The following is a 27,497-nucleotide window of genomic DNA, read 5'->3' as shown; positions in this document are numbered from 1 at the left end:
CTGGCAGGGAAGTGCATTCATGGCAGATGGAACCCAAGTCAAATGCACCTGCATATCAATCAAAAAGAAATGTTAGCTGTACAGAATGCTCTGACAGCCTTCAAGGACCACATTCTTCCAGGACAACTAATGGTAAAGATGGACAACACCACTGTTATGTGGTACATAAACAAGCAGGGGGGGGTGCACATTCTTACCCCCTCTGCAGACTAGCCATGGCATTGTGGAACACAGCCTTGAGCTACCAAGTGCACCTACAAGCTCAATTCCTGCCAGGAAAATTAAATACACTGGCAGACGGACTAAGCAGAAACCTCATGAACCCACACGAGTGGAAACTGGAACCAAGGATTTTCAAAATGTTGACAAGCAAATGGGGAGCCCAGATGTAGACCTATTTGCCTCTCCCCAGAACTACCAATTGGACACATTTTGCACAAGGACTCCCCACATACAAGCCTGGAAAGTGGATGCTCTGTCCTTCAGCTGGAAAAACCTATCAGTCTATGCCTTCCCCCCTCTGCCTCTGCTCTCCAAAGTACTACTAAAAATCAAACAGGACAAACCAAGGATGATTTTGATTGCTCCAGACTGGCCGCGCCAACACTGGTACCCCCTCCTGCGCAGTGTGTTATGATTATCTCCATGGCACCTGCCTCAGACTCCTTCCCTGCTGTCTCAGCAGGAGAACCAGATTCTGCACTCTCAGATTCTAACACTGAACCTTGCAGCCTGGCTAATTACTTAATCTCTCCTTTACCATCCCTCAGCAAACCTGTGATGGATATCATTTTAGAGGTAAGGAGGCCTAGTACTAGAAAATCTTATGCTGAAAAATGGAAAATATTCTGTGCCTAGAACCAGTGTCCAGGGATGAGCACAGCAGTGGCCAATTTACCTCAGATTTTACAATACTTAACTGAGATGCTTCACAATGGCCTGTCTTTTTCCTCCATTAAAATCCACGCCTCAGCCATTTCAGCTCATTATAACACAGAACCTCCCCTATTCTCTCATCCACTGCTCCAGCAGTTCCTCAGAGGGGCCAAAATTTTAAAACCACACAGGAGAGCTCCAACCCCAGCCTGGGACCTTAACTTTGTCTTGGAGAAACTCACTCTACCTCCTTTCGAGCCAGCTGCAGACTTAAAATTTCTTTCTTGGAAAACAGCTTTCCTTTTAGCAATCACTTCAGCTAGAAGGGTATCTGAATTACAGGCCCTTATGGTAGTGGAGCCTTTCATCATTTGTCATGCGGACAGGGTGTCCCTCAGATCCAATCCATCCTTCATCCCCAAGGTGGCATCCAGTGTGGCTCTTAATCATTCCATTAATTTGCCAACCTTCTTCCCAATCCACAGAATAAAGGGGAACGGATACTGCATTCCTTAGATGTGCACAGACAACTTAGATTCTACTTGGACAGGACCAAACCTCAAAGGAAATCTGAACAACTGCTGGTGCATTTGCTGCAGGGGCAGAGGGGAAGGCTATTTCAAAGTAAACCATTTCTAAATGGATAAGCCATTGCATTCATTTCTGCTATAAGCACCATGGAAAACCTATTCCCCAGGGGATCAGACCTCACTCCACCAGGGCTGCATCTATCTCTACAGCCTTTCTCAGAGGCGTCCCTACCAGGGACATCCTAGAAGCTGCTACCTGGAGTTCTGTACATACTTCCACCAAGCATTATCATTTGCCAATTTTCTCTAAATCCAGAGCTGGCTTTGCCACTGCAGTCTTGCAGGACCTTATAGCTGGCCGTAATGCTATCTAAATTCCTCCTCCCAACCATAGCTTTGGGAATCTACCCAAATGTAGTGACTGCAACAGTGAAACACGAAGAACATAGTACAGTTGTGTACACTTATCATAAATGTAGATGTTCAAGTGTATTCACTGTTGCAGTCCGGGTTGCCCTCCCTCTAGCTCCCTAACTTCTTTTGGCTATACCTCTTCTTTCCTTTACTATGCTTAAAAGCCTTTTTGGTGTATTTGCTTTTTTGTTGGAGGTATATCTTTGTACTTTTATATTTAATTGCTTCCCATTAGGGGGGCACCTGACATCTGGGGCAAGAAAAACTGATGTAATGGCGTCCGCTGCATGTTTTATACCCCTGATGACCTGAGTTATGGAAGAAGGGACAGCAACTGATGTAGGACCCAAGACTTTGTTAATCAGGCTGACTGAGGGCTACCTGCAAGCAGCTAAACCAAATGTAATGACTGCAACAGTGAATACACTCGAACATCTACATTTATGGTAAGTGTACACAACTGTATTTTTCCTGTATTAACTTTTTCTCCATCATACAAGCCCATCATAGTGCTAACTGTACATTTTCCTTTCACAGAACCACCAGGACTGCTCACATCAGCTTGCCTTTCACTACATGCCTTCAGTAAAAGCAACAACTTCTACTATCCCATCCTTCTATTCAGTCTGTATACAGTAGTTGGTAAGGATGACTTTTATTTTTGCTCTTACAATATGGTGAAGCTCTTAATTTTAATAAGATACATCAGAACTTCATGTTAAAGGAATGCCAAATGGCATGATCATTATATAGTGTATAGCTAGATTAATTAATCTGTACTTGAGCTCTCATGTGGAATAGCATATGAGCAAAGGACAATGTAACTTTGTTTAATCTCTTGACAGAAGTGCCATTTGTCTTCATTGCCATGCCTTCCCCTACTGTCAGCCAGTTTCCTTTTTAGACTGGCCTGCAAAAATGCAAAGTATGTAAGTTTCTAACAATGTATACATCCATGCTGTCTGATCAGGAAGCCATATACACATACTCAGTTTTATGGCTTTTGCCCCCCAACACACATATATAGTGGCACTGCATTACTCCTGTATATAAGCATCAAGTTCAAGGAATGATTTCCAAAGACCATGCAGCAACATTGCTAATTATTAAAGGTGTTTCTATATGGATTACCTTTACTGTGGATAAAATGTGATGGTCAAATGTATCACCAAGAGTTATTCTTGCAAATCAGCAGAACTCTGTTTTTGAAGAAGGATATTCACTCAATTCATTTTATGACATCTTTACTCTGAAAGTCATCTAATGGCAGTAAGTGATTGCCTGGTCTACCTGAGTTGGGAAACACATACAATGGCTCTGAGTGCAGTCATTTTATTGGCTAGAGGGCTTATTAACCATTTCACAGTTTCTTCAGTGCCTGTGTAAATTAGGAGCATTTGCATGGAGCTGCTTATCGCATAGTGGTAGTTAGCAGTGCCCTGTATAGAAACAAACATCCTGGGAGGACATTTTCCCTATAAAACTGTAGTCAGTAACTCAGTTAGTGTAGAGCACCTACCTTGCTCACTGACTAGCATTGAGTAGCAGTACCATTAAAATTTATCATTATATAGCCTAGTCTTGTCTCTAACCCCAAAGAACAGTAAGTAGCCATCTATGAATCCCTCATGCACTACATTTTAGTAGCTCAGTAATTAAAGAACCTGACTACATGGATATGCAACTTCCCAACTTCTCTGCAGCCATCTTGGTGAATGTGTGTATCCTGATGACAATTGCTCACTGACAACCACTTAGTCCTAACAGTATGCGAGAGATGTACATACACTGTGTCACTGGAGGCAAAGCCCTTGCATACAAACACACACAATAAAAAAACAAGTTGTCAAAATCACACATGCTACACCTACCACACACAGTACACACCACACAGATAGACCAGCTTATGCCATGGCACTTAAATGCAATCTACCCAAATCCCAAAGACCTCCCAGACTTTCCACCTGCAAAGATTATCCACAGCAAACCCAGAAGCACTCAACAAAAGTATCACCTAACACCAGACATACAAACACTCTCTGTGGAGCACCAGTCAAAATGTCCATAAGACAAGCCAACACACTACCCAGGACTTTAGTCATAGGGGATTCCACTGTACGACATGCTGATGCCTTATTTACCAGGCTGAACAAAGAGAAGGTAATGGTTAGTTGCATATCAGGAGCCAGGAGCCAGGATCTGCCAATTTAAGTACACATTCAAGTCATTGCGCCACAAGTGCCAGTATGATTCTGTTTTAGTCCATGAACATGTAAATGGCCTGAGGAGTACCTCCCTAGACTATATGAAGAGGAACATTATGGATATCAAAGTGTATGTGATGATACCACAGTGTAACAAAATATGATTGACTTTCATAATTGGTTTAGTTTCTGGTTACATTCTTGGGAGATACAGTATTTGTCAGCGTGGGAAGATATGGTTAACAAACCATGTTGCTTTTCAAGTTTGGTCTGCACCTGTCCCCTCTGGACTTTTCAAATATTGGCTAAAACTTTATCCTCCCCTTTAGAGCTTTTTTAGGCAATGCCAAACTGAAAAACCTTCCAACATAGCAAAATCAAGGGTTAATTAAGTCCAAGAAAGCCAGGTTTGAGGTCAAGATAGCTTCCCTAGCCAAAGACAATCATACGGCTTTTTTCACATTTGTCGGAAACCTCAAAGGCAGCACACAACAGTATGCCAAACTGGTGGGTAATGGAGCCACATTCACTGAGCCAGGTGATGTAACGAATCTGCTTAGCTGACAAATCTGCAACTTTACAACCCACTCACCCACATCCACCCTCCAGAAAATACCTTTAAACATAACCCATCCAACCATAAGTATGGAGCAGGTCTTGGCAACACTCTCTAAGGCCAAAAACACAGAATCTGTGGGCCCCAATAATATCACTAGATGCCTTCTGAATACTCTGAAATATGACCTATCAGGGCCACTGGTTCACTATTCAACTATAGTCTCAGAACAGTCTTTGAGCTACAGGAATGTAGTATTGCAGTGGTTATCCCTGTACATAAGGGCAGATCATCAACGAATCCTGGGAACTACAGACTAATTAGTCTGACTAGTCTTCTGTGCAAAGCTGTGGAACAAATTGTCATGGAAATGATTAACAGTGACACAGGAAACCTTCAGATACTACTGGATTTGACTCAGTTTGGTTTCATCAAAGGCAGGTTATGCCTACTGAATCTGGTGAACATCTTTGAGAGAAGATCACCGATGCAATGAATGAGGGTAAAATGGTGCATACCGCCTGCCTTGACCTGGCTAATGCATTTGACACAGTATCCCACTCGGTCATTGTAAACAAACTTAAGGAATTAGGCATAAACCCATATATAATGTTCTGGATAGTCAGTTGGCTTACAGATAAGACACAAGAAGTTAGGATTGGTGAGACCACCTCCACAAAGAGGACATTCAGCAAAGGAATCCCTCAGGGCTCCATGTTGGGCCCGCTTCTCTTTGGTCTCTGCTTCTCAGAAGTTAAGACCAATGTCAAAGGCCTCTGGCTAACCAGGTTTATAGATGATTGCAAAATAGGAGCAGTCATAGAATCCCCCCAAGACACGTAACATCTTACAAGGTCAAACACAGACAAATGACTGGCGACAGAGACATGGTTTAAAGCTCAATGCCATAAAATGCATAATAGTACCATTCTGGAACTTGGCCACATTGGGAAACAATGTCACTGATATAAACACCCCTAAGAATAGACTCAGTAGTCAGGGATTTGGGTACACATGTAGATAGTAACCTGACCTTCAATCAACATGTGTCCAAGATAGTAAAGAAATCATTCTATGTTGCTTAACTTATATGTAAGGGCATGGCATTTAGATCCAGGGAAGCCATCATACCACTGTTTGGCCCTCGTCAAACTCTTCATTGAGTATAATGCCCCCTTCAGTATGTACCTGACCAGGTGGGTCTACTTCACTTACCCGAATGCCCACATCATCGACTTTCACTTCGCCGAGACCAATGGACCGACAAATCAGAAGACCGACATTCCACTCGAGGTAAGTAAGCGCTTGGCCATCCTGTTGAACTTTGTCCCTTACCCCCACGGTAGTGCAATCTCGGAGTTGGTATATATAGTTGGGGGGGGGGGGGCGAAGCCATCCACATGGGTGGGTTTAGGTTAGTTTTTTTTTTTTTGATGACCGAGCATTTACTTACCTGAAGTCAGAAGTCATTGTTTCGGATGTCGGTCTTCTGGTTTGTCAATATATTGGTCTCGGCAAAGTGAAAGTCGGTGATGTGGGCATTCTGGTAAGTGCAGTAGATCCAACCAGGCACATGCAACAACTGTAATGTCTTCAAAGGTCCTTCACAAAAAGAATACAGGGTTTTAACACAATATCCTATGTAGATCACCTCAGATCCCTATATACTCTGTTTCCTACAGATTTCTGAGAGGCGATCTATAGCTGGCATACAGAACATCCTCAGATCCTGCTCTGATGGATGTTTTGCATATTCACAAAATGAACAGCATCAGAAAGACTAGATCTAATGACCTAACCTTTGCTTGTGACATTAGTAGGATGTGTTGGAGAGGCAAATATTTTCTCAAAGAATTCCCATTCTCTGGAATAGGCTCCCCATCAATGTAAAGCAGAGTCCTTCTCTATCCCTGCTCAGATGGAACCAAGACCAGTGGATGGGTAATCAGAAATTCATCCCTAGTCTGGCACCTGTGTCACTAATGGACAGAGGCAGTCATTAAATCATTTGAATTTGTTACTGGCACAGCTTCTGGTGATAATTTAATGCAGAAGTCTGATTTTAAACACACTAGATCCTCAAACAGATCAGATTAACTCTTTTTGTGAAATCTACATTTTTTGTTTCTGTATTTGCAGCAGTGCACTTACAACAGATGCATTTTGTTCAATTCTTTTTTCTGTTAGCATTTTATATGAAAAATGTATTTAAATCAACTCAGTTGAGTTTACAGCTTGAACTACAGTATTTACATTGCATTTTCCATAGCACTATTTAACCATTCAAAGCAGCAGTCTTCTCAAATGTTCTTTTTGCCTCTGTAAACATACAAATGGTTCTCTCATACTTCTCACTGAATTAGTTCAAGGAAGTATGTTGAACTTCTGTGCATATTTTGACTGTATAGTATACTTTTATTTACATTTTCCAGCTGTTTTGACTTAACTGCTTGTGTGCCTAAGGGCTCAGTTAAGAGAATTATGTAGCTAGATCATGTTGGGGGTGTGATCGGGAGATACCGAGCAGGATGTAGTGTACTACTGTAATTCAGAAAAGAATGCCGATTGTGCATTAGCAGTCAGAGCTGAAGTATGTCAGTGCTCTGTGTGTGGCAGCAGACAGTGTCTTAATTAAAAAAAAAGTTGAAATCTTATTTGGTCAAATAAAATAAAGTTGTTAATGAGACACAAGTTAATAGATTTGATTGCTGCTGTGTGACTGACAATGTGCTTAATGATGATGATGAACTGCTACACAACTGATTTAATATTATCCTAAGGTATTTGTGCATTTTTGTGTATCATGAATAAATTCTCTCACTTTTGTAACAGAAGATAACTAGTTTTGAGTGTTAATTTATATGTTTACTATATCAGTGTTAATACTGTTAACAGTTATGCTTTTCTGCCAGTTGATTGGCACATTGTTATTTTGCCTCTTGTTTTGTTCTTGTCTTTGGCCTGGGTAGTGTCTGAAAAGGGTCCTGTAATTAGCCCACACTGTCAACAAACTATAAATAAATAGTCTTCCCAAAAATTGAAAATTGAGCTATGTGCACATACCTCAGTGAAGACGTATGTTTTCTGATGAACTGCAAAAAACAAAAAAGTTGATGCATTTTTTTGGGGGGGGGCGGTAGAAATTGTGAAAACAGAAGAATAGCTGCACTCATTCAGCTACTACACATTCATACTCTTTGGGCAAAAAAGCAAAAGATATGTGCACAGTAGTAGTACACATAGGCAAAACAAATAATGTTTTTAGTCACTTTATACAAAAAACAAAATAAATTACTGCTACTAGCCTTTTTTCTTTTGACATCATGTCAGATCTGTAATAGAGACATTAATATGTCAGGATGAGGTAAGGAAGCCTAGGGAAAAGATGCAAAGAGCTGTTCTTCACTGAATCTTTACTCACAAGTGCTGAACCCCTCCTCGGGACATGACTGACATTTCATATTCTTAAACTGTACTGCTTCACAATCCAACAGTGGAACAGCTAACATTTTCTCTTTACCACTGCTGTATATTTGATGTATGCTTGTAGTTACTTTTCTTCTCTTGCCTTCGTGAACAATATCACATCTTCATAGCTTGGTGCACCCATTCATTATCTTTCTCTGTGAGGTCAGTGCACTCAATTCTCCTGCATACTTCACAGGTGAGCCTAGTTCACTCTTCTGCTGTTTGGCCCTCAACCTCTTGAATCATTACATTGTCAGTGATTCAACAGATAGCACACTCACCCTTGATGTCAGGAAGAGCAGAAATGACTGGACTCTGTCCCACTCCAGGTATTTTGATTCAAGTTGCACTACTGCCACTGCTGTGCAGCATAGTGAGTGTGCAGTGCACTCCTTTGAATGATACAGTAAACTGAAGTATCGATTGTCTAAGTTAATGATAGTTCTTGTAGATGTAAACATTTCCTTGTTACTTAAAAAAGTACAAGGTAATTTTATTAAAATGTATCAGCTTAAAGAAAAGCGTGTTACAATACTTAAATTAGGAGAAAAGAAAAATAATTAGAAATGACATCTGTTATTTAAATAGGCAAAATGAAACTGTAATACTTTCCCTGTTTCATTTAAATACTTCTTCCTCTTCTGCTTCATTCATTTTTTCTACTCCCACAAACGTTTAACATGAACTTTCATTTAAGCCAGTCTATATTTATAAAAACAAAGTTTTATGTTGATTTATTTCTTTGCATTCCAACTTATTTTGGTAATACTGCATCACATTTTTCCATCTACTTGTCAAATACAAAACATTACTAAAGAGCCTAATGATTATACCACAATATGGTCTCTGTTTTCATAGTATCCATAACAAATTGTGTTTTATTCAAATTCTTAAATTCATGCATTTGAAGATGTAAAACATTCCCAGAAATTCTTTATTCAGTTTCCTACTAGAAATGCATGCATAAGAGTTTTTTTCCATTCCATTGTATTTATACGAGCACTTTATTTCAATTAAACTTTTGTATTTAATCTCTTGTTTTTTTTTTTCATGAGATAATCTGAATAGATGTGCTTCACACAGTATGTGACTTTTGTATCATCTGCATCATCATCTTTAAACGTAACTCTTATTTCTATCAAGATTATTCCATCTTTGAGCAACGTAGCATCTACTTATAATATTCATGTAACATGTTCTTTTCTCTGTTTTCTTCCGTGTAGTAAACTTAATAACCTTTTGAAGGCATTGTATAATTGCCTTTTATGTTCTGTAGAAATAAAGCTAAGAGTATTTTGTCAAATTAGTATTTTATTTTCTAAAAATATAATTAATATATAATAAAAAGTGTACTACTGGGTTAGTGAAGCCCAGCCCCCTTCATCTTTTGTTTTTTTAAGAAAAACCTAAATTACTGAAAAATAACTATTTTTGACACCAGCATATCTGGTACATTATACCCATGCCTGTACAACTTCAAATGCTCAGTAATACTTTGTTCAGCAAATAGCATTCCTTCTTGTATAACATATAAGAATGTGTCCATATTTTAACTAGTTCCTTAATTTTGTTAATTACCTTCTCTCCGTTCACATAAGCAGTGCTTAATATTTTAATTACTTTCATAAAAATGTATCTTACTAGCTCTGTGATTTTCTTCTGGGCCCTTGCATTTAGCTGTGTTTAAATATAAACCTACCATCATTAATTAATTTTGTGGTATATCTGTAGTTTATGGAACAAACTTAATGTCTAAAATTCTAAACTCTCCAACTTCCATTTTTAATTAACTTATTGATTACTGTATTAAGTAATAAACCAAACAAAGATGGACTTAGTGGACATTTTTGGGTGACTTTTTCATTCAGTTTTGCATAAGTATCTATCATCCCATTCAGTAGTGGAATACTTAACTACTTACATTTACTGATTGAACTGTTTCTTAGCTTGAGTCAAAACCCACATTCCTAACACAACTTATATCAATTAACACTATTATAAGTCTTACAAATGTTACTGGATACTATTCTCTTTTGCCTGTCAGTTTTCCCTGCTATTTCTCCAAGTAATAACAATTGATTTATCGCTTCTTTTGTTTAATCCATAAATCTTACAGTTCAGTATTTGTTAATTAAGGTTGTTTTTTCTCCAGTTAGCTGTATTGCAGCTTTTTTTCACATTTTTGTTATGACTTTAATATAACTATAATAAGATCTTTATTAAGTAAACTTCCATTTAAAGGTTTATTTTATATTGTTACCAATGCTACTGTATGATCTTTTTCCGGCATTTTATAATACTTTAATTCATTTCCACCCCCTCCTGGATGCTGTCTTCCTTTTAACTTTATTAAAACTTCCTATTCATTTTCTGTAATCTTATTTGCTTTGTATTTTTAATTTCTTTTTCTAACACTGTTCGTAATCGTAATTATATGAATCGTCCTCTGCTGAGGTCCTAAAATGAATTGATGAAAGGAAAAAGTTAGTTCAAGGGATTGCCGAAAATTTTCAACCCTTCATGCCAAAATTTCCTTCCAGTTCAAGTTCATTTTATAGGAAACAGAATAAACAATCCCAGCAAGGCACAGGCAAACTACATTTCAGAAAGCAATGGTAGTTAGGATCCTCCCAAAACCAAAGACAACCTAAAAAAAGCAGACTGACTATATGAACCATCTTGTTTTTTCCCCTCTTCCAACCCTTTAATTCCAGTAAAGCTTTCCCATAGACTAGGTCTTCACTTCCCTCTGTGGTACCATATAACTTCAGACACTTAGATTCTGAAAATCATTCAAAAAGGCTACAGCCTTATCCACCTTTTGAAGAGATTCCACTGGGTCTGTCCAGTCAAACTTCCCTTTATCCTCCTATCCTAGATCAAGTGCTAGCTCAAGATTCAAAGAAACGTTATTGTCATTTAGGACCACACGAGGGCAGCCTAAACAAAATTAAAAATGTCAGTTCATGAGAGAAATGCAGCGCAAGTAACGAAGATAAGGCTGTATCAGAGAATAACATAGGAAAGAAAATAACAAATATGACATACAAGAGGTAGTTCACATTACATAAACACATACATATACCCATTATCTAATGATAAATAATAAATACCCACCACCAAACCCCTTCACAATTAAGATAGAGAATAAGTAGAGACTAGTGAACAGCAGCTATTTAATTACTATATTGCACTTGTTAACCTTAGACATGACTCAGTATAGCCATTATATTGCATACTAGTAATACTGGCAGTAATTGCTCAGAGCAGCACGATTAAACCAAAAAAGAGGCTTCAGTGTATAAGGTATTATGGTTAGTGTTCAAGTTAATAAGTCTCACAGCTGTAGGATACAAACTGTTCCTGATTGTGGTAGCCTAACAGCGGAAGCTGCGGTACCTCCTTCCAGATGCAAGTTATGAGAACCAGTTATGGGCTGGATTGGTCAAATCAGCTAGTATTTCATATGTTTTCTTTCTGCTCTTGTAAAGGAAAGCTCCTGAATAGAAGAGAGGTCTGTGCCCAAGATTTTCTCAGCCACCCTCACCACACTCTGTAATTTATTCTTCTCAGCAACTGTGCAGTTGCTGAACCATGCTATGAAATTGCTAGTGAGGATGCTGTCGATAGCTCCTCTGTAAAAAGTGGTAAGAGCAATCTGCTGATAGTGGGGGCTTGGCCTTTTTGAGCTTTCTCAGGAGGTGAAGCCTCTGTTGAGCCTTCTTGACTATATGGTTGGTATTAACAGTCCAGGAGAAGTCATCTGAGATGTGAAGGTCGCAGGAACTTGGTTGTTTTGACTTTCTCTACTACCCCCCCCCCCCTTCGATAGTGAGTGGTTGGTGAACTGTTGCCTTTCTCCTGAAGTCCATAATCATTTCTTTGTTCTTTTTAACATTCAGGTCCAGATTGTTCATGTCACACCAGGCAGTCAAAGTGTTCACCTCATCCCTCTAGTTGTGTTCATCTCCACCACTAATGAGACCCATGACTGTGGTATCATCAGCAAATTTTATAATATGGTTTAAGTTATGATGTTATGTTGTCCTTCTTGCCTTCCTTCTTTCTGGTTGGGTCTGGAGCCGATCTTGGCTCTGACCCGGCCACTTCTAAAGCTCGAAGAGTCCTTACTGGCTCGAGGCTATCCCCTTATCCCAGCATGCTTAGCAGTAGCTACCCAGATTTCGTTTGCCACTTGCAGCGTTGAGATTGTCTTGTGCTGGCTCAGGCTAAGTAATTTTTTTTTTTTTTCTATAAAAATTTGTTGTTGTTTAAGGCTAAATTTCATCAGAGTTTAGTGATTTCTTCATATCACCCCTATCCTTGTGCTGTAGTTTTTTCCTGTTGACAGGCCATCGTTTTCTCTCAGGCCTTTACTTGTGTGTTGTTGGTATTGTCGGCAGCCCATTTTTCTTGAGGGTTGTTTTCTTCCATTTTCCCTCCTTGCTATCCAGGGATGAAGCCGTTTTAGTTAGAGGCTTTCTCCCTTTGGGAGCAGTAGCCCTTTAACTTAGAGGCTACCCCCTCCTCTTCTTTCCTTCTTTCCTAAAAAAAAAAAAAAAACACTCTTCAGTTGTTTGTCCTGTTTCTTTCTGTGGTTTTTAGGATGTCTAAAGAGATCCCTAAGCAGTCAGGGTTCAAAAAATGTGATTTGTGTTGCCAGAAAATGTCCCTGACGGACACGAGTTGTGTTTATTGTCTGGGGGCGGTCCACCTGCAGGATTCGTGCTCTGTTTGCCATGCCTTTAGTGCATGAGTTTTGCAGGAAAGGTGCAACAAACTTATTTTAAGAGGGTTATTAAAACCCCAAGTTGAAGTAGCATTGGGCACTCAGCCCTTAAAAAAATCTGATGACAAAGTGGCATCTTCGTCGGCTCCACCTTCGGTGCCTAAAAATTAATTTTATTTATTTATTTTACATTTGTTAACCGGGAGTGTCTGATTGGATACATGTCCATTTTCAGCGGAGGCCCGGGGAGAAAAACTCCACATGTACAAAAAAATGACAGTCAATATTCATGGTTACATTAAAATATGTAAAATCTTAAAATTTCAATAGGAGGTTTTATATATATATATATATATATATATATATATATATATATTATATATATATATATATATATATATATATATATATGTATATACATGGTTACATTGAAGTTTAAGATCATTGTAGGTTTATAGTATTACGTATGTACAGCAATCATAGCAAATCATTTGAGTGTATAGAATGGCAGGATACTTAGATTGATGTCATGAGTGACTACCCGGAGAAAAAAGGTGGTTAGTGAGAAAAAGGTGTTTAGTTAAGAGTAGAGTTCCTGGAAATTGGATGTAGAAGGGTTTAAGACATATTTGTAGAAAAGCTAGGATAATAGGATACAAAAGAGGAGGTAAAGACAAGGGATTTAAATGGTTAGCGTAGGGAGTTAGAAACACAGCATTCTAAAGATGAGCATAGGAAGTTAGGTTAGATTTAGTGAATGTTGTTTTGAAGGTTATAGAGAAGTAGATATAATTAGGGTGGGTTTAGGTAGAAGGTTTATTCCAAATTGCATCATTTACCTTCAAGAGTTGCATGCAAGTCAAGTTAGCCTGGGTCTAAACATGGACATAGCCAATGCTTGTTTAGGTGACTCTTTAGGGATGTTTTGAATTGGGGTAAGGAAGTTATAGTGGTAAGATATGGGGGTAGTGCATTCCATTTCTTACCACCTGAGTTGTTGACTTTGGCAGATTGAACTTGCATCTTGTTAGATGAGCGGAGAGATGGTAGGTTGCAGTAGGGGGTGACAATATTTGCCAGAATGGGTGTACTGTTAGGTTGGTAGAGGATTTTATGAATAACTATGAGTTGGTTGTACTGGAGTTGATTGGGTAGCTCTAGCCAGTCCAATGTTTGAAGATTTTGACAGTGATGGGTTCTGTAGGCTGTGGCGAATCTAGCTATATTGTTGTAGCAGCTAGCTAATTTGTTTATGTTAGCTTTCCGTAGGTTTAGCAAAATGGTTGAGGCATAGAGAAGGGTTGAGAAGAAGGTGTGTTCTAGCTATGGCTGTTCTGGCTGGTGGGGTTAGGAATGGTTTAATCCTATATAAGGAGCCTAGTTTTTTGTTAACTGTTTTGATGGTTTTGTCGATATGAGTGTCAAATGTAAAGTCTATATCCAAATCTTCTGATCCTTCTGAGTGGATTCTTGGCTCCAAGGAGTCTTTTTTTCTCTGGCAGCTCCATCGGTGTCTTCGGAGCCGTCCCAGACCCAAAAGAGATCGAGATCTCCTTCGCTGGACGTGGTGAGCTCTGTGCCTCTGTCTCCACTATTGCAGTCAGTGGCAGGTAGTCACCGGTCCTCTGCCCACTCCTCTTGATCATCCACGTGTTTATCGGATGATGATGTGGAGAGAGTGGTGAAGAGGCTGCTCAAGACACCAGTATTTACTAAATTGTTGTTGAGCTCAGCCCAGAAGGAAGTGTCGCCATCTTCTGAACCAGTCCCTGTCTCGATTCCTCCTCCGACTGCGTCCAGTTTGGAGCCAGAGTGCATGGAAGTAGTAGTGGTGGAACCGTCAGTTCTGACAACCCTTGCCTTGCCTTGTCGGTTCAGACATCTGCTCCGACCTCCTCGATAGTCCGCCCTGTCGAGGGGTCTGGGTGCAGAGACTCTCTAGTGTGCTCCAAGGGGGGAAGTGGCATCGGACCCTTGTCTGACCTTGCCCCCCCCCCTCGGAGCTTCAGCACAGGTGAGTTCAGCTCCCATATCTGCCTCGGAGCCATCGCCTTCGGTGCAGAGGAGGTCTCCAGGCTCACTGGAGCCTCCCTCTGTTCCGGATCACGGTGCCTTCGAGGTTTTTAGGAGTGTGCTGTCTACTGAAATGCTCCACCCTTGGCGCCATTGGCTCTGTCCTCATCAGTACGGGTGTCTGCCTCGGATCCTCCTCTCCGTCCCAAGCGCAGGGAACTGATGCCCAGGACACCCCACAGAGCGACCCCTCTTCTTCCGTGACCTCTCCTGAGCATGCCTCAGAGGAGGTTCCCAGGAAGAAAAAATCTAAGAGAAAGCATGTGGACTCCCCTGAGTCCATCACTTCTGACACGGACTTGGATGACTTGGAAGGGTCCCCATGGTCCCCCTCTGAGGATGTCTCATTCTCAGACATCCTGGAGATCCTTAGGCAAAGGGGAAACTGGAAGTCCCATGCCCCTTTTGAGGATGAGAACTTTGTAACTGAACGCATTTGTTTCCCGACCCTCCACCTCCTAGGTTTCTCCGCCTTTTCGATCCACTTTTGTCTTTAGTGAGTCGAAAGGCGTGGAGTGCTTCAGAGACCATGGAGCCCGTTCCAAGAAGGTCTAACAAGTTCATCACCGCACTAGAGGACAAGACATTTCTCTCTAAAGGCGTGCCAGTTGATGCTATGGTGGTGGCAGCAGCCACCAAGAAGAAACTCGCGGAGACTTTGTCTTCTATCCATCCGCCAAACAAGGAGTCTAGAGCCATGGATAGATATGAGAAGCATGTTTTCTCTTTAGCGGCCTTTACTTTTTGGTCACTGAACTATTTGTCACATTTCACAAGACTTCAGAGGGATCTCCTTAAAGAGCTGGGAGATGGCCTTCAGGATCCTTCAGCTGAGGGAGTGGCTTCCTAGTTGGCTAACCAGCTAGCGAACCTAACATCCATTGTTAACTCCTCCATGCACCTGATTTCTTACACAGCAGATGGAGCAAGTAGGCCTGCAGGCACAGGAGTGGCTTTTCGCAGACACTCCTAGATGCGCCTTTGTCAGTTTGCGGAGCCCTTCAAGTCCTCCTTTACGAACGCCCCTTTTGATGGCTCAGCCTTGTTAGGGCCACAAGTTCGAGAGACTCTTACCAGGAGTGAACGAGATGGTAAAACTCTCTCTGCTGTAGGAGTCCATTTTTACACTCTATCCAGGCCTTATCCCAAAGGCCAAAAGAGTGGTAAAATGTGGTTCCATAAATCCCAGGGAGCTTTGCTGGACACTTGTGGAGATAATTCCCCCAGAGGCAGAGGGTGAAATAATAATAGGAGATGCCGGCCTCATGGCAGGGGAGGTCCGCAGCAGGGAGACAGGGATACGTTCTCTGTCAGGCCCTTTCAGAATCCCTGAAGGATTGCCTGGCTGCCCACCTCTGGAGGCAGTCGCGGGCAGGATATCACTGTACCCAGAAGCCTGGCTAGATATAACAGAAGACGCGTGGGTACGGTGCATAATATCCAGGGGTTACAAAATTCCCTTCCCCCAAGAAATCAAAGACTATCAATCCCAGATGTTCCACCCAATCTTCAGGATCAAGCAGCCTTGGAAGTAAAAAATTTGCTGCAAAAAAGAGCCATCCAGGAAGTCCCCACAGACCAGATCGAATCCGGAACTTTCTCAAGGTTCTTTTTATTTCCAAAAAAGACAGGGGACTGGAGACCTATTCTAGATCTCAGCAAGTTAAACAGGTCAGTAAAGAAGACCAAGTTCTGGATGGAGACACTGCAGTCCATTCTACCCTTTTTGGGTCAGGACAATTGGATGTGCTCTATCGATCTCCAGGACTCTTACTACCATATAAAAATGGACAGGCAGTCCAGGAGACATTTGGGCTTCTGGCTGGGAGCCAGTCATTACCAGTTCAGAGCTCTGCCCTTTGGTCTCACCACAGCCCCCAGGGTGTTCACCAAATGTATGGCAGTAGTAACAGCTCACCTGAGACATTTGGGATTCCAGGTGTTTCCTTATCTAGGCGACTGGCTCCTCACTGCCACCGCCAAGCATCATCTCTTAAGAACCAGGAACCACACAATTTATACTTGTGCACGTCTAGGAAACTACGAAAAAATCTGCCTTGTTGCCCTCTCAGTGTATTACTTTCATAGGCGCTCAACTAAATACAAGAGACATGATAGCTAAGCTCCCACAGGAAAGGGTGCTTACCATTCAACATCAGGTCTCTCTCATCTTATCAAAGTCAAAGGTTCAGGCATGGTTAGTACTAAAGGTCTTGGGCTTGATGGCAGCTGCCATTACTCTAGTCCTGTTAGCTCATTACCATATGAGGATTTTGCAATGGCTTCTCTTCACTCAGTGGTCATATCAGGATCTACCAATGTCACACATGATTTTAATCAAGGATACTTGCAAGACAGATCTACAGTCGTGGCTCCACTCTCCCCTAGTCACTCTAGGCAGACCCTTTGTAGGCCCTCATCCGGTACTCACAGTGAATACAGACGCTTCCCAGATAAGGTGGGGGGCATTATCTCGGACAGACAGTCCAAGGAACTTGGCAATCTCACGAGTACCATTTGCACATCAATGTCCTGGAGATGAGAGCGGTGTTATTAGCGTTGCAAGCACTTCATGACTCTCTTCTTTGGGCTAGTGTTGGATACAAACTGATTTGATGAACCATTGAATTTCCTAATGTGAAATATGACCAAAGGAACCAGGAGAATTATAATGGCCATGACACCTAGGATCCTAAGATATTAGCCCCCCACCCCACCTACAGATGTCACAGACTGGTTGGAAAACACTTTGTCCTGAGGAAGAAAAATCTATCATGAGGGATGTATCCAGGAGACATCTCAGGAAACACTATCCCATGAGATGGAAAAAGAAAAGATTTCCCTGTGTTTACCTGCAATCCCAGATTAAGATTTTTTTTCTACCAAGCCAGAGATTCTTTACAACTTTTAAAAGAATCTGCAAAATTAAGGCAGCCATCTAAATATGGGAAAATGTAAATACCCTGTAACCTGCAATTGACTACTTTGTAAACACACTTGGAGCTGTTGACAATCAAAACAGTAAAGCAGAGAACTGAAAATGTAAATCAGACACAGAAAATATAAAGTGCCTGAAATCCTGGAATGTGATAAGCATCTTTTGCATCCACAGTTACTAGAAAACAGAGGAGGAATGAGAGGTAACAAGAGACTGTATAAAGAACATTCTGAAGTTTGGGATTTTGATGTGAAAGTTTAGAAAAGAAAGGTCTAGAACAGGATTCTAGGTTCCTTCTGTCTTTGGCATCAGAAAGATTTTTGCATAAACCCCTTTACCTATTTGACCTTGGGGGTGGTTCTATAACAATCTGAGAATCAGAGCTCCCGGGGCCTACTTCGCTTGCAGAAATCCTGGATCTCTGCATTTTAAACGGGAATGCCATCAGAGCTCTGAAACTTCACAGGGATGGTTCTGAAATGCCCCTGAGCAGCTACAAAAGAAAAGATGTAAAATAACTAGAAAGATAGGCTGCAGGGGCAGAGCTGCTGCTAAACTGAAAGAGAACCCCCCCCCCCACAGGCCTGCATTACCTTCAGTATTACTTGCAAATGCCTGCTCAATGGATAAAAAGATGGACTATATGAGAATGGAGCTCACAAAAAATAAAGTAAGGGACACTTGTTTGTTCATTTTCTCTGAAACTTGGCTGCATAGTAACATTAATGACAATGCTGTGAACCAATATGGGCTAACTCTGTTTAGAGCAGACAGTGTTAAAGCACAGAGTGGTAAAGGGTTGTGTATGCATCTATGTCAATAACAGATGGTGCAAAGACTGTAAGCTGGTTCAGTCATACTGCTCCGAAGATGTGGAAATATGGACACTAAAATGCAGACCTTTCTATGTACCAAGGGTAATCAGTGGGATACATGTCACAGCAGTGTACACCCCCTCTCCCCCAGTACTAACACCACTGAAGCTCAAAATAAACTCCATATTATCTGTGAGCTACAAAACAGAAACACAGAACTTGCACACATGATAGTGGGAGATTTCAACAGAGCTGAGCTTAAGGAGGTGCTATCCCATTTTTATCTTATTCTTCTGTCAAGATTCATCTCTTAACCATCTCTGCTTAACTGCCCTTTTCTACTCAGCCTCAAATGAGCAGTTTTTAAAAGGATTTTACATATCAACCCACCTAGAAGACAGGTGGCTTCTTTTTGGGATCTTAATTTTGTACTTGATAAACTTTAACTTTTTCCTTTTGAACCTGTTCACGAGGCTAATTTGAAGTTTGAAGTTCTTAATCTTGGAAAACAGTGTTACACATTGCTCTGAATTCTGCAAGAAGAGTATTTGAGTTACAAGCTGTTTTGTTGATTCAATCCTGTCTCATATTTCACAAAGATAATGGCAACTTTTAGAACAAATGCTTCTTTTCTGCCTAAAATGATTTCAGAGAATAGCCAGGCTATTCACCTCCATTTCCATCCAGAACTAAAAAAAAAAAAAAAAAAAAACAGGGCAACTCAGTACTACACTAACAGAAAAAAAACCTTCAAAAATTCTAATCAATTGTATATTCCAGTGTAAAACCTTCAAAGGACAGAAGTGAGTAGTTGACATCAACAAATTTAATAATAATGGGTAATAAAAGCAACAAAATAAACGGATCTCACTGCCAGAACTAATAAGCTCAATTTACTTTATTCATATTCATTAGCAAAGCTTTGTTATTGAATTTGAATAAAGTAAATTGAGCTTTTTAGATGTTTGTGTTTCACTGTTGCAGTCCTTACAAAATGGGTTATCTGGCTGCCGGTAGCCCACAGTCAGCCAGAATACCAAAGTCCTTGGTATATGATGTCAGCTGCCTTCGGCTTAGGCCTGATGTCAGGTACAAAAGAAGGCAGCTGACACCATTTCCTCAGTCTTTCTTGCCGCGGAGCCTGAAGCAGAAGCATTTTGCATGAGTGCCGGTCGGCCGAGTAACTTATTTTTGTATTCCGACTGCTTAGTTGAAGACATCCTCAGATAAGTATCCCATTGGGGACCCTCTTTTCTTGCTCTAACGAATGTCAGAGAAAGTTAATAACTGTCTTGCCTGTAGAAAACTGATTCTGCACTGTGATTTTCACTCTTACTGTATTACTTGTTTGGGGCTTGAGCACGATGTCCCTAATTGTGTTCTCTGTGCTTCTTTCAACCCACGTACCATACGCCGTACAGCTAGGATCTTGTTCAAGCATTTCGGAGTTTGGCCTAAGTTCGTCAGTATGGCGTCTTCTGGTCTCCCGACTTCAGATGTTCCTAAGAAGCGCAAGGATAAGGACCACGACAGGCTTAGGGTCAAATTAGCCGACGACATCCCTGTTAAGTTGGTTGTCAGCCCAGCAGTAGTCAGTGAGGTGCTTTCTTTGCTCCTGCAGTCCACAAACATTCAGCAGCAAGCGTCTGCGGAGACCTTTTCTGAGTCCTCCATATCACAGGCTTCCACTTTGTCTTCTGATCCTCTGCCAGTCACCGCCTCTGATGGATATGGAGCCGCTAAGCAGGCTCTGGCTTCTGAGGCCTCTTTTCTCCGCCCAGAGACCAGATCCAGACCGACGACCTTGATTCAGACTTCTGCAGTGGCTAGGCCTCCTGAGTCCCTCCGGCTTTCTAGCAGGCCATCCAGCCGAAAATCTACTCCTAAGCAGGCACCGGCCTCCCCTCAAATACCTCAGGCTCAGATGGTTAAAATGGCTAGTGATCTCTTGACCCTTATCAAGGGCTCTCAGCCACCTCCTTCTAAAAGGATTAGGGAATTGTCCCCAGTAGCTTTCTCTGCCTCAGACTCTGAGGTTTCCAGCAATTCTGCTGATGAAGAGGGAAACTCTCCACTTTTTTCTGATTTTGAGGATTCTGATGCAGAAGACTCCATCCCTTCTGCCTCCCCTCCAGAAGATTTTTTTTTTTGGAGATACTCTGAATACTCTTAGGGAGCATTTCAAATGGGAAAGTCAGGACTACCCTCAGTCTAAGAAAGGGATTAGGGAATTCCTGGATTTGCCACAGCATAAGCCTTTTGCTATCCCTCCAGTTTTGGAAGTTGATGATGTTTTCATGGAGAATTCTTTGACTCCTAATTATGTTCCTCCTGCTCCCAGACAGGTATTATAGAGTTCCAGATTCTCATCACTTCCTTTTCAAGAATTCTACTGCTGATCCAGAGATTATTTCTCAGGGCCCTAAGGGTGTTAAAGCCGCAGTTGCTAAAAGTCTTGTTCCTTCTGACATGGAATCTAGGGCCTTGGATAGATTGGGTAAAAAGGTTCATACTTCTTCCACCCTGGCTATTAGTTCTGTTAATTGTTTTTTCTTCATATGCTTAAGTATCAGCAGCATGCTTTGGCGGCTATTAAGGCTAGAATTGCTGGTGTTCCTTCCTGGATGGAGAGTAAGGACATGCATGATTTATTGAATTCTGCCACTCTTGTCACTAAACATTCTCTACATTGTGGTTTCAACACTTTGAAGGCTTCTTGCAGGGCAGCAGCCAGTGGTTCTGTCATTAGAAGACATGCTTGGCTCAGGGAACAGCCCCTTTCTGAACCTGTCATATCTAAATTACTGGATGAGCCTTTGCAGAAGGACAATCTTTTTGGTAGCAAAACAGAAGAGGTGTTGAAAATGTTGGAGGATAAGGCCAAATCTATGCAAACTGTTAAGGATTTTCTACAAGTTCAGCCTCCTCGTTTTAGTAGACATTACCCTTCTAAGAATTGGACTTTTACTGACCCTAGTAAATAGAGTCGCACTAGGTGTAGGGGTTACAGGTCTTCTAGGGGACAGACTTCCACCCCTCAAAAGGCTAAGCACTGGCAGGCTTCCTCTTCAAAATCGGGGCGTTCGAAGCAAACTTCCCAAAACAAGCATTCTCAATGACTCCATCCTCCCCCTGCCTACGTCTGCGGGCCCAGGGTTTCCTTTGGGGAGAAGATTAGCCATTTTTGAAAATGTTTGGTTCACCATCACAGATGACAAATGGGTGCTCAAAATAGTATTCCAAGGCTACAAGTTCTCCTTTCATACCTTCCCTATCCACCAAGGATACCCAGATAGCCCCCCAAATCAAAGGGCAGAAGCAGAAAAACAAGTTTCTTCTTTACTAAACCTGGGAGCAATAGAGCCAGTTCCTGCACTACAGATAGGCCAGGGTTTCTACTCAAGACTTTTCCTGGTCCCCAAGAAAGGGGGCACCTGGTACCCTATTCTGGATTTGTCCATTCTAAACACTTTTCTGGTAATTCCCAAATTCAAAATGCTCACTCTTCAGCAGTTGCTGCCAATGCTGGCCAAGGATTCCTGGCTGGTGACTTTGGATCTCAAAGAAGCTTATCTGCACATCCCAATAAGGAAAAGCTGCAGGCAGTTCCTTCGCTTCAGGGCGGGGAACAGGCACTACCAATTCTCTGCACTGCCCTTTGGCTTATCTACTGCTCCCAGAGTTTTTACAAATGCCGGGCTCCAGTCATTGCTTTTTGCAGGCAAAGAAACATTCAAATTTACCCTTACTTGGACGATTGTCTTATTCAGGCAAATTCTCCAGAGCAACTTCTAAAGGATTTGGACTTTGTAAAGAAACTTCTCACCTCTTTGGGCTACACAATCAACGAAAAGAAGTCAAAACTGGTACCCACCAGGGAGATTGTATTCCTGGGAGCGAGCCTGAACACAGCCGCCCAGATGGTATTCCTCTCTCAAGGGAAACAAATGGATCTTTTGAATTACTTCAAAAATTTGGCAAGCATGACCCAGCTCTCTGCAAGGTAATTCCTGCAAGCCCTGGGATTCATGGCTTCATGTATTCTGATGATTCCATATGCCAGATGCATATGAGTAAAATACAATGGTACCTCAAAAAACTTTGATGTCAACACACTCAGGATTTAGACTTGATACTTCCTCTGATTCCCTGCCGGCAGACGGAGTTCCTTTGATGGGCGACGGCCTGTGCACAGAACAAAGGCCTGCTTTCTGTCTACCTCCTGACAGCCAGACTCTCACCACAGATGCCTCGGACTACGCCTTGGGGAGCAGATCTAGAGGGCAGATGTATTCAGGGGACTTGGAACTCTCAACAGGTTCATTTACACATAAATCTGAAGGAATTGATGGCAGTCCAGCAGGCCTTACTGGCTTTCAGACATCTTCTCTCTCCTGATACTCTCTTCTAGTCAGGACAGACAACACCACAATCATGTGGTACATCAACAAGCAGGGAGGGATGCACTCTTACCCCCTGTGCAGATAAAGCATGAAACTATGGTCCATAGCAGCTTCCATGGGCATTCATCTGATAGCTCAGTTTCTTCCAGGAAGGCTCAACACCTTGGCAGACCGGTTGAGCAGGCAGGTCCTGGATCCTCACGAGTGGCAACTAAACAAGACCATCTTCTATCGCATCATTCAGCGTTGGAGCACTCCCCAGGTGGATCTCTTCTCATCTCCAACCAACCACCTTCTTCCAACCTTTTGCACCAGGGATCATCACAACAAAGCTTGGAAAGTGGATGCTCTGTCCTTCCCCTGGACACAGCTCTCGATCTATGCATTCCCTCCTCTGCCTCTTCTTCCCAGAGTGCTGTTAAAGATAAGGGGTGAAAAACTAAGGGCCGTCATCATAGCTCCAGACTGGCCCAGACAACATTGGTATCCACTACTTCGCAGTCTCTCCCAGTCTCGGCCTTGGCATCTTCCCCTGATAACAGATCTCTTGGTTCGGGGGGGGGGGTTCTGCATCCTTAACTTCAGACTATGCATTTGGCAGCTTGGCTCATAATTTAAACCTTTCCCAACAAGTGGTTGAGGTCCTTCGTGAGGCCAGGAGGCCTAGCACTAGGAAATCTTACGCAGATAAGTGGAAAAGATTCTCCATTTGGATGCAGACTAGAGGGGAAGTCCCTTCTCAACCTACTGTTCCTCTTATTCTTGACTATTTGACAGGCTTGCTTAATGTTGGACTTTCCTTTTCTTCTATCAAAATCCATGCTTCAGCTATTTTTGCTCATTGTTCCTTTGAGCATCCTATTTTCTCTCATCCCTTGATGAAACAGTTCCTCTGGGGAGCTAGCAATTTAAAGCCTCCCAGAAAGGCACCTACACCTGCTTGGGATCTCACTTTTGTACTTGAGAAACTTACTCTGCCTCCTTTTGAACCAGCTGCCTTAGCAGACCTGAAGTTTCTCTCCTGGAAAACTGCCTTTCTTTTGGCTATTACTTCAGCTAGAAGAGTTTCTGAGCTGAAGGCCTTAATAGCAGTTGAGCCTTTTGTCATCTTCCATGTAGATCGGGTTTCTCTTCAAACTAATCCCTCCTTTATGCCTAAGGTGGTTTCTAGCCTGACTCTTAACCAGTCTATCCACCTGCCTACCTTCTTTCCTAATCCTCAGAATAAAGGGGAAAGGTTACTGCATTACCTGGATGTGCATAGACAGCTTAGATTTTACCTGGACAGGACTAAATCTTTTTGAAAGTCGGATCAGTTGTTGGTCAGTTTTGCTCCTGGAGCTCAGGGCAGAGCTATTTCTAAACAGACCATTTCTAAGTGGATTGCTCATTGTATTCACTTTTGTTACTTACAGCATGGCAATGTTCCTCCTCAGAGTATTAGGACCCATTCTACTAGGGCAGCCTCTATCTCAGCAGCTTTTTTAAGAGGTGTACCTACTAGGGACATACTGGAAGCAGCTACATAGACTTCTGCCCACACTTTCACTAAAACATTACAATTTACCCTTGTTTTCTAAGTCCAGGGCTGGTTTTGCCACTGCAGTGTTGCAGGGCATCCTTACCAACCCTTAAACAGTGGGTGTTCCTCCTCCCTTTTGTGTTTTTTTTCCTGGGCTTTGTGAATCAACCCATTTTCTAAGGACTGCAACAGTGAAACACGATGAACATGGTACAGTTGTGTACACTCTGCCATAAATGTAGATGTTCGAGTGTATTCACTGTTGCAGTCCTGGTTCCATCCCCCCTTTTTTCCTAAGGCACAGACTGGATTTTCTTTTCCTGTTCTAATTTTTTTTTTTGGGGGGGGGGGGGGGGGGGGGGTCCTGACAGTTAAGTCAAGAAAAACTGAGGAAATGGCCATCGGCTTCCTTCTTTTGTACTTGACGTCCTGACGTCAGGCCTAAGCCGAAGGCAGCCAACGTCATATACCAAGGACTTTGGTATTCTGGCTAACTGTGGGCTACCGGGAGTCATTTAAACCATTTTGTAAGGACTGAAACAGTGAATACACTCAATTTATGTTAAGTGTACACAACTGTACTTTCTGGTGTTGAGATCCATTTTTTTTTTTGTTTATATTTCAGTGCAAAAAGAGTTTCTAAATGGTTGTCTCATGCTATTGCTTTTTGTTACACTCACTAGAACAAAACATCACAATCAAGGTCAAGGCCCATTCTACCAGTGCTTTGGCTACTTTGGTAGCTTTTTGGAAAAGTGTGGACTTTTGAAATATAATGCAGGCAGCAACTTAGTCATCTGTACATAACTTTACTAAGGACTGCAGTCTAGATTCTTCTTCTAGGTCCAGAGCAGGCTTTGCTAGGACTATTCTCCAGGGACTCCTGGACTCTGGTCCTTCTTCCTTCTCTCTTTCTAAGCTCTGGTACTCATCCTGTATAACATATGCTACTGTAACGGTGATCAAATGATAAATGCAATGCAGTTGTGCAAATAAATGTACAAGAACAACAGATACTCAAATAGCTCACTGTTGCATTTGAAACAGCTTCCCTCCATCCTCCTCATTTTTATTGTGTTTTATGCCAAGGTGCAGATGTTTCACTTTTCCTTTCTCCTAGCACATACCTACCTGTCATGGCACTACCCTGTCTTGTTCTTAGGCAAGAAAACCACTGACTTTATACCAGTCTCCTTGAGCTGTACAGTGGTTAGGATGCATAGAAGGTGCCCAAAAGCTTTGGAAGCTAGCCGGTCAACCAGTCCTTGGCAGGATATAGCTCAGTCTACTGCAGCAGTGATCTATTTGAACATTTCCTGTTATGGTGAGTTTACTGATACAACTGTACTTTCTTCTCATTTTTATAGAGTACACCACAAACCTTTCTTTCCTCTCAAAAGCCTGTTTCATATTTCTCTTGCCAATTATGTAAAAAAATCTTTTAGAAATGTAGGGCATCTCTGTATATAGCTTTCCTTTGTTATAGGTATAATCCCTTGTCCCATCTTTATTCAGTCCACATATTTCCACAATGTTTCAAACCTTTCTAACATGATCACCTATATTTGTTTTTTTTTCTCTCCTTTCATTAATAATATTTGAAATCTCCTACCCATATTAAGTTTGCATTAATGTGAGAATTAGGTTTCATGGTTTCAGATAATTCGCTTTCTTCTTTTAAAGGCCGATAAGTTAACATTCAACCTACATGTCTCTGATACCCTTTACTGAAGCTCTTCCTGCTTTAATAATAGTGACATAAAGAATCTTAATGTTACTTTCGGTCTAGTTAACAAATCTCCTGTTACAGACCAATGTTAAGTTGTCTATCTCGCCTTCATTCTTGCTGGATGGGTTCGGAGCCGACCTCGGCTCCGACTCGGCCACTCTAAAAGCTCGAGAGTTGGTTCCACCGGCTCGAGGCTCCCCCTATATCCCACAATGCTAGGGGTGAGTTACCTCAGATCTCGTTTGCCGCTACAGCGATCGAGGTGTGTTTTCTACCGGCTCCAGTTTAGTGAAAGTTAGACTAGTTTAAATTCTTAGACTTAGGCTAGCTCTGTGTATTTTTCTTTCCCTTTAGTGTAGTGGACTTATTATCCCTTCTACCTTTATCCAGCCCCCTTTTTTTCTAAAGAACTTATAGTTCTTTCCCCAAAGGCCTTCGGGCCCTTCCTTCCCTATCCTTAGGGTGTGTATGTGTTTTATTTAGGGAGTTCTTTTAACTTATTTTTTAGTTTAAATAATTCCCTTTGAACCCTATTAGTGTAATCTGGGTGTGTGTGTTTTCTGTGTGTGATTACACTTCGGTTCCTTGATTATGTCCAAGGATACAAAGGTCTCAGGCTTCAAGAAGTGTGACTCGTGCTGTCAGAAAATGTCTCTGACAGATGGTCACACTTCTTGTGTGTATTGCCTGGGACCTTTACACCTGCAGGTCTCTTGTGCTGTATGCCATGGCTTCAGCCCTAGAGTCCTGCAGGAGAGAAAAAATAAACTCATTTTGAGGGGTTTAATTAAGCCTGAAGGTTCCCTTTCTGTGTCATCGGGGAAACCTTCTAAGGCTTCTAAGACCTCGGCTCCAGCTTCAGAGTCGAGGCCTAAGACTCAAGCCTACTGCTTCATCGGCTCCGGCTGGAGCCGATGAGTCTTTGACTGCAGTATCCATGGTTTCCTCGGCTCCGGCTGGAGCCGAGGCATTAGAGATTCCTGGGTCGGCTCCGATCAGACCATCGGAGCCGACATCGAGAAAGAGATCGAGGTCACCGTCCCTTGGCTCCGTTCATTCGGCTCCAGCGTCTCCCCTGCTGTCTGAACGGAGCCATAGATCTCACTCCTCCAGGTCATCGAGGCTCTCGGATCACGATCTCCAGAGGGTAGTGAGTAGACTTTTGAAGTCTGAGGCACTGGCCCAGATGCTCCAGAGTCCGACTCATCGGTCGATGCCTCAACTTGTTCCAATAAATATT

The 27,497-nt window shown here is 42.0% G+C and overlaps 1 protein-coding gene across 1 annotated transcript in view; it reads left to right on the top strand.

The window, feature by feature from the left end:
• TMEM62 (transmembrane protein 62) overlaps positions 1-27,497 on the top strand; it is a 462,564-nt gene that overhangs the window by 410,878 nt on the left and 24,189 nt on the right. The window contains exon 10 of the mRNA XM_044073516.1: positions 2,358-2,462. Coding sequence (XP_043929451.1) covers positions 2,358-2,462 — 105 coding nt within the window. The remainder of the gene's footprint in view (positions 1-2,357; positions 2,463-27,497) is intronic.

Source organism: Protopterus annectens, chromosome 6.part0, assembly GCF_019279795.1.
Source record: "Protopterus annectens isolate FY-2018-M chromosome 6.part0, PAN1.0, whole genome shotgun sequence".
NCBI classification, from domain to species: Eukaryota; Metazoa; Chordata; order Ceratodontiformes; family Protopteridae; genus Protopterus; species Protopterus annectens.
The sequence above is the reverse complement of the archived record's forward strand: the minus strand, read 5'-3'. Positions and strand labels throughout refer to the sequence as shown.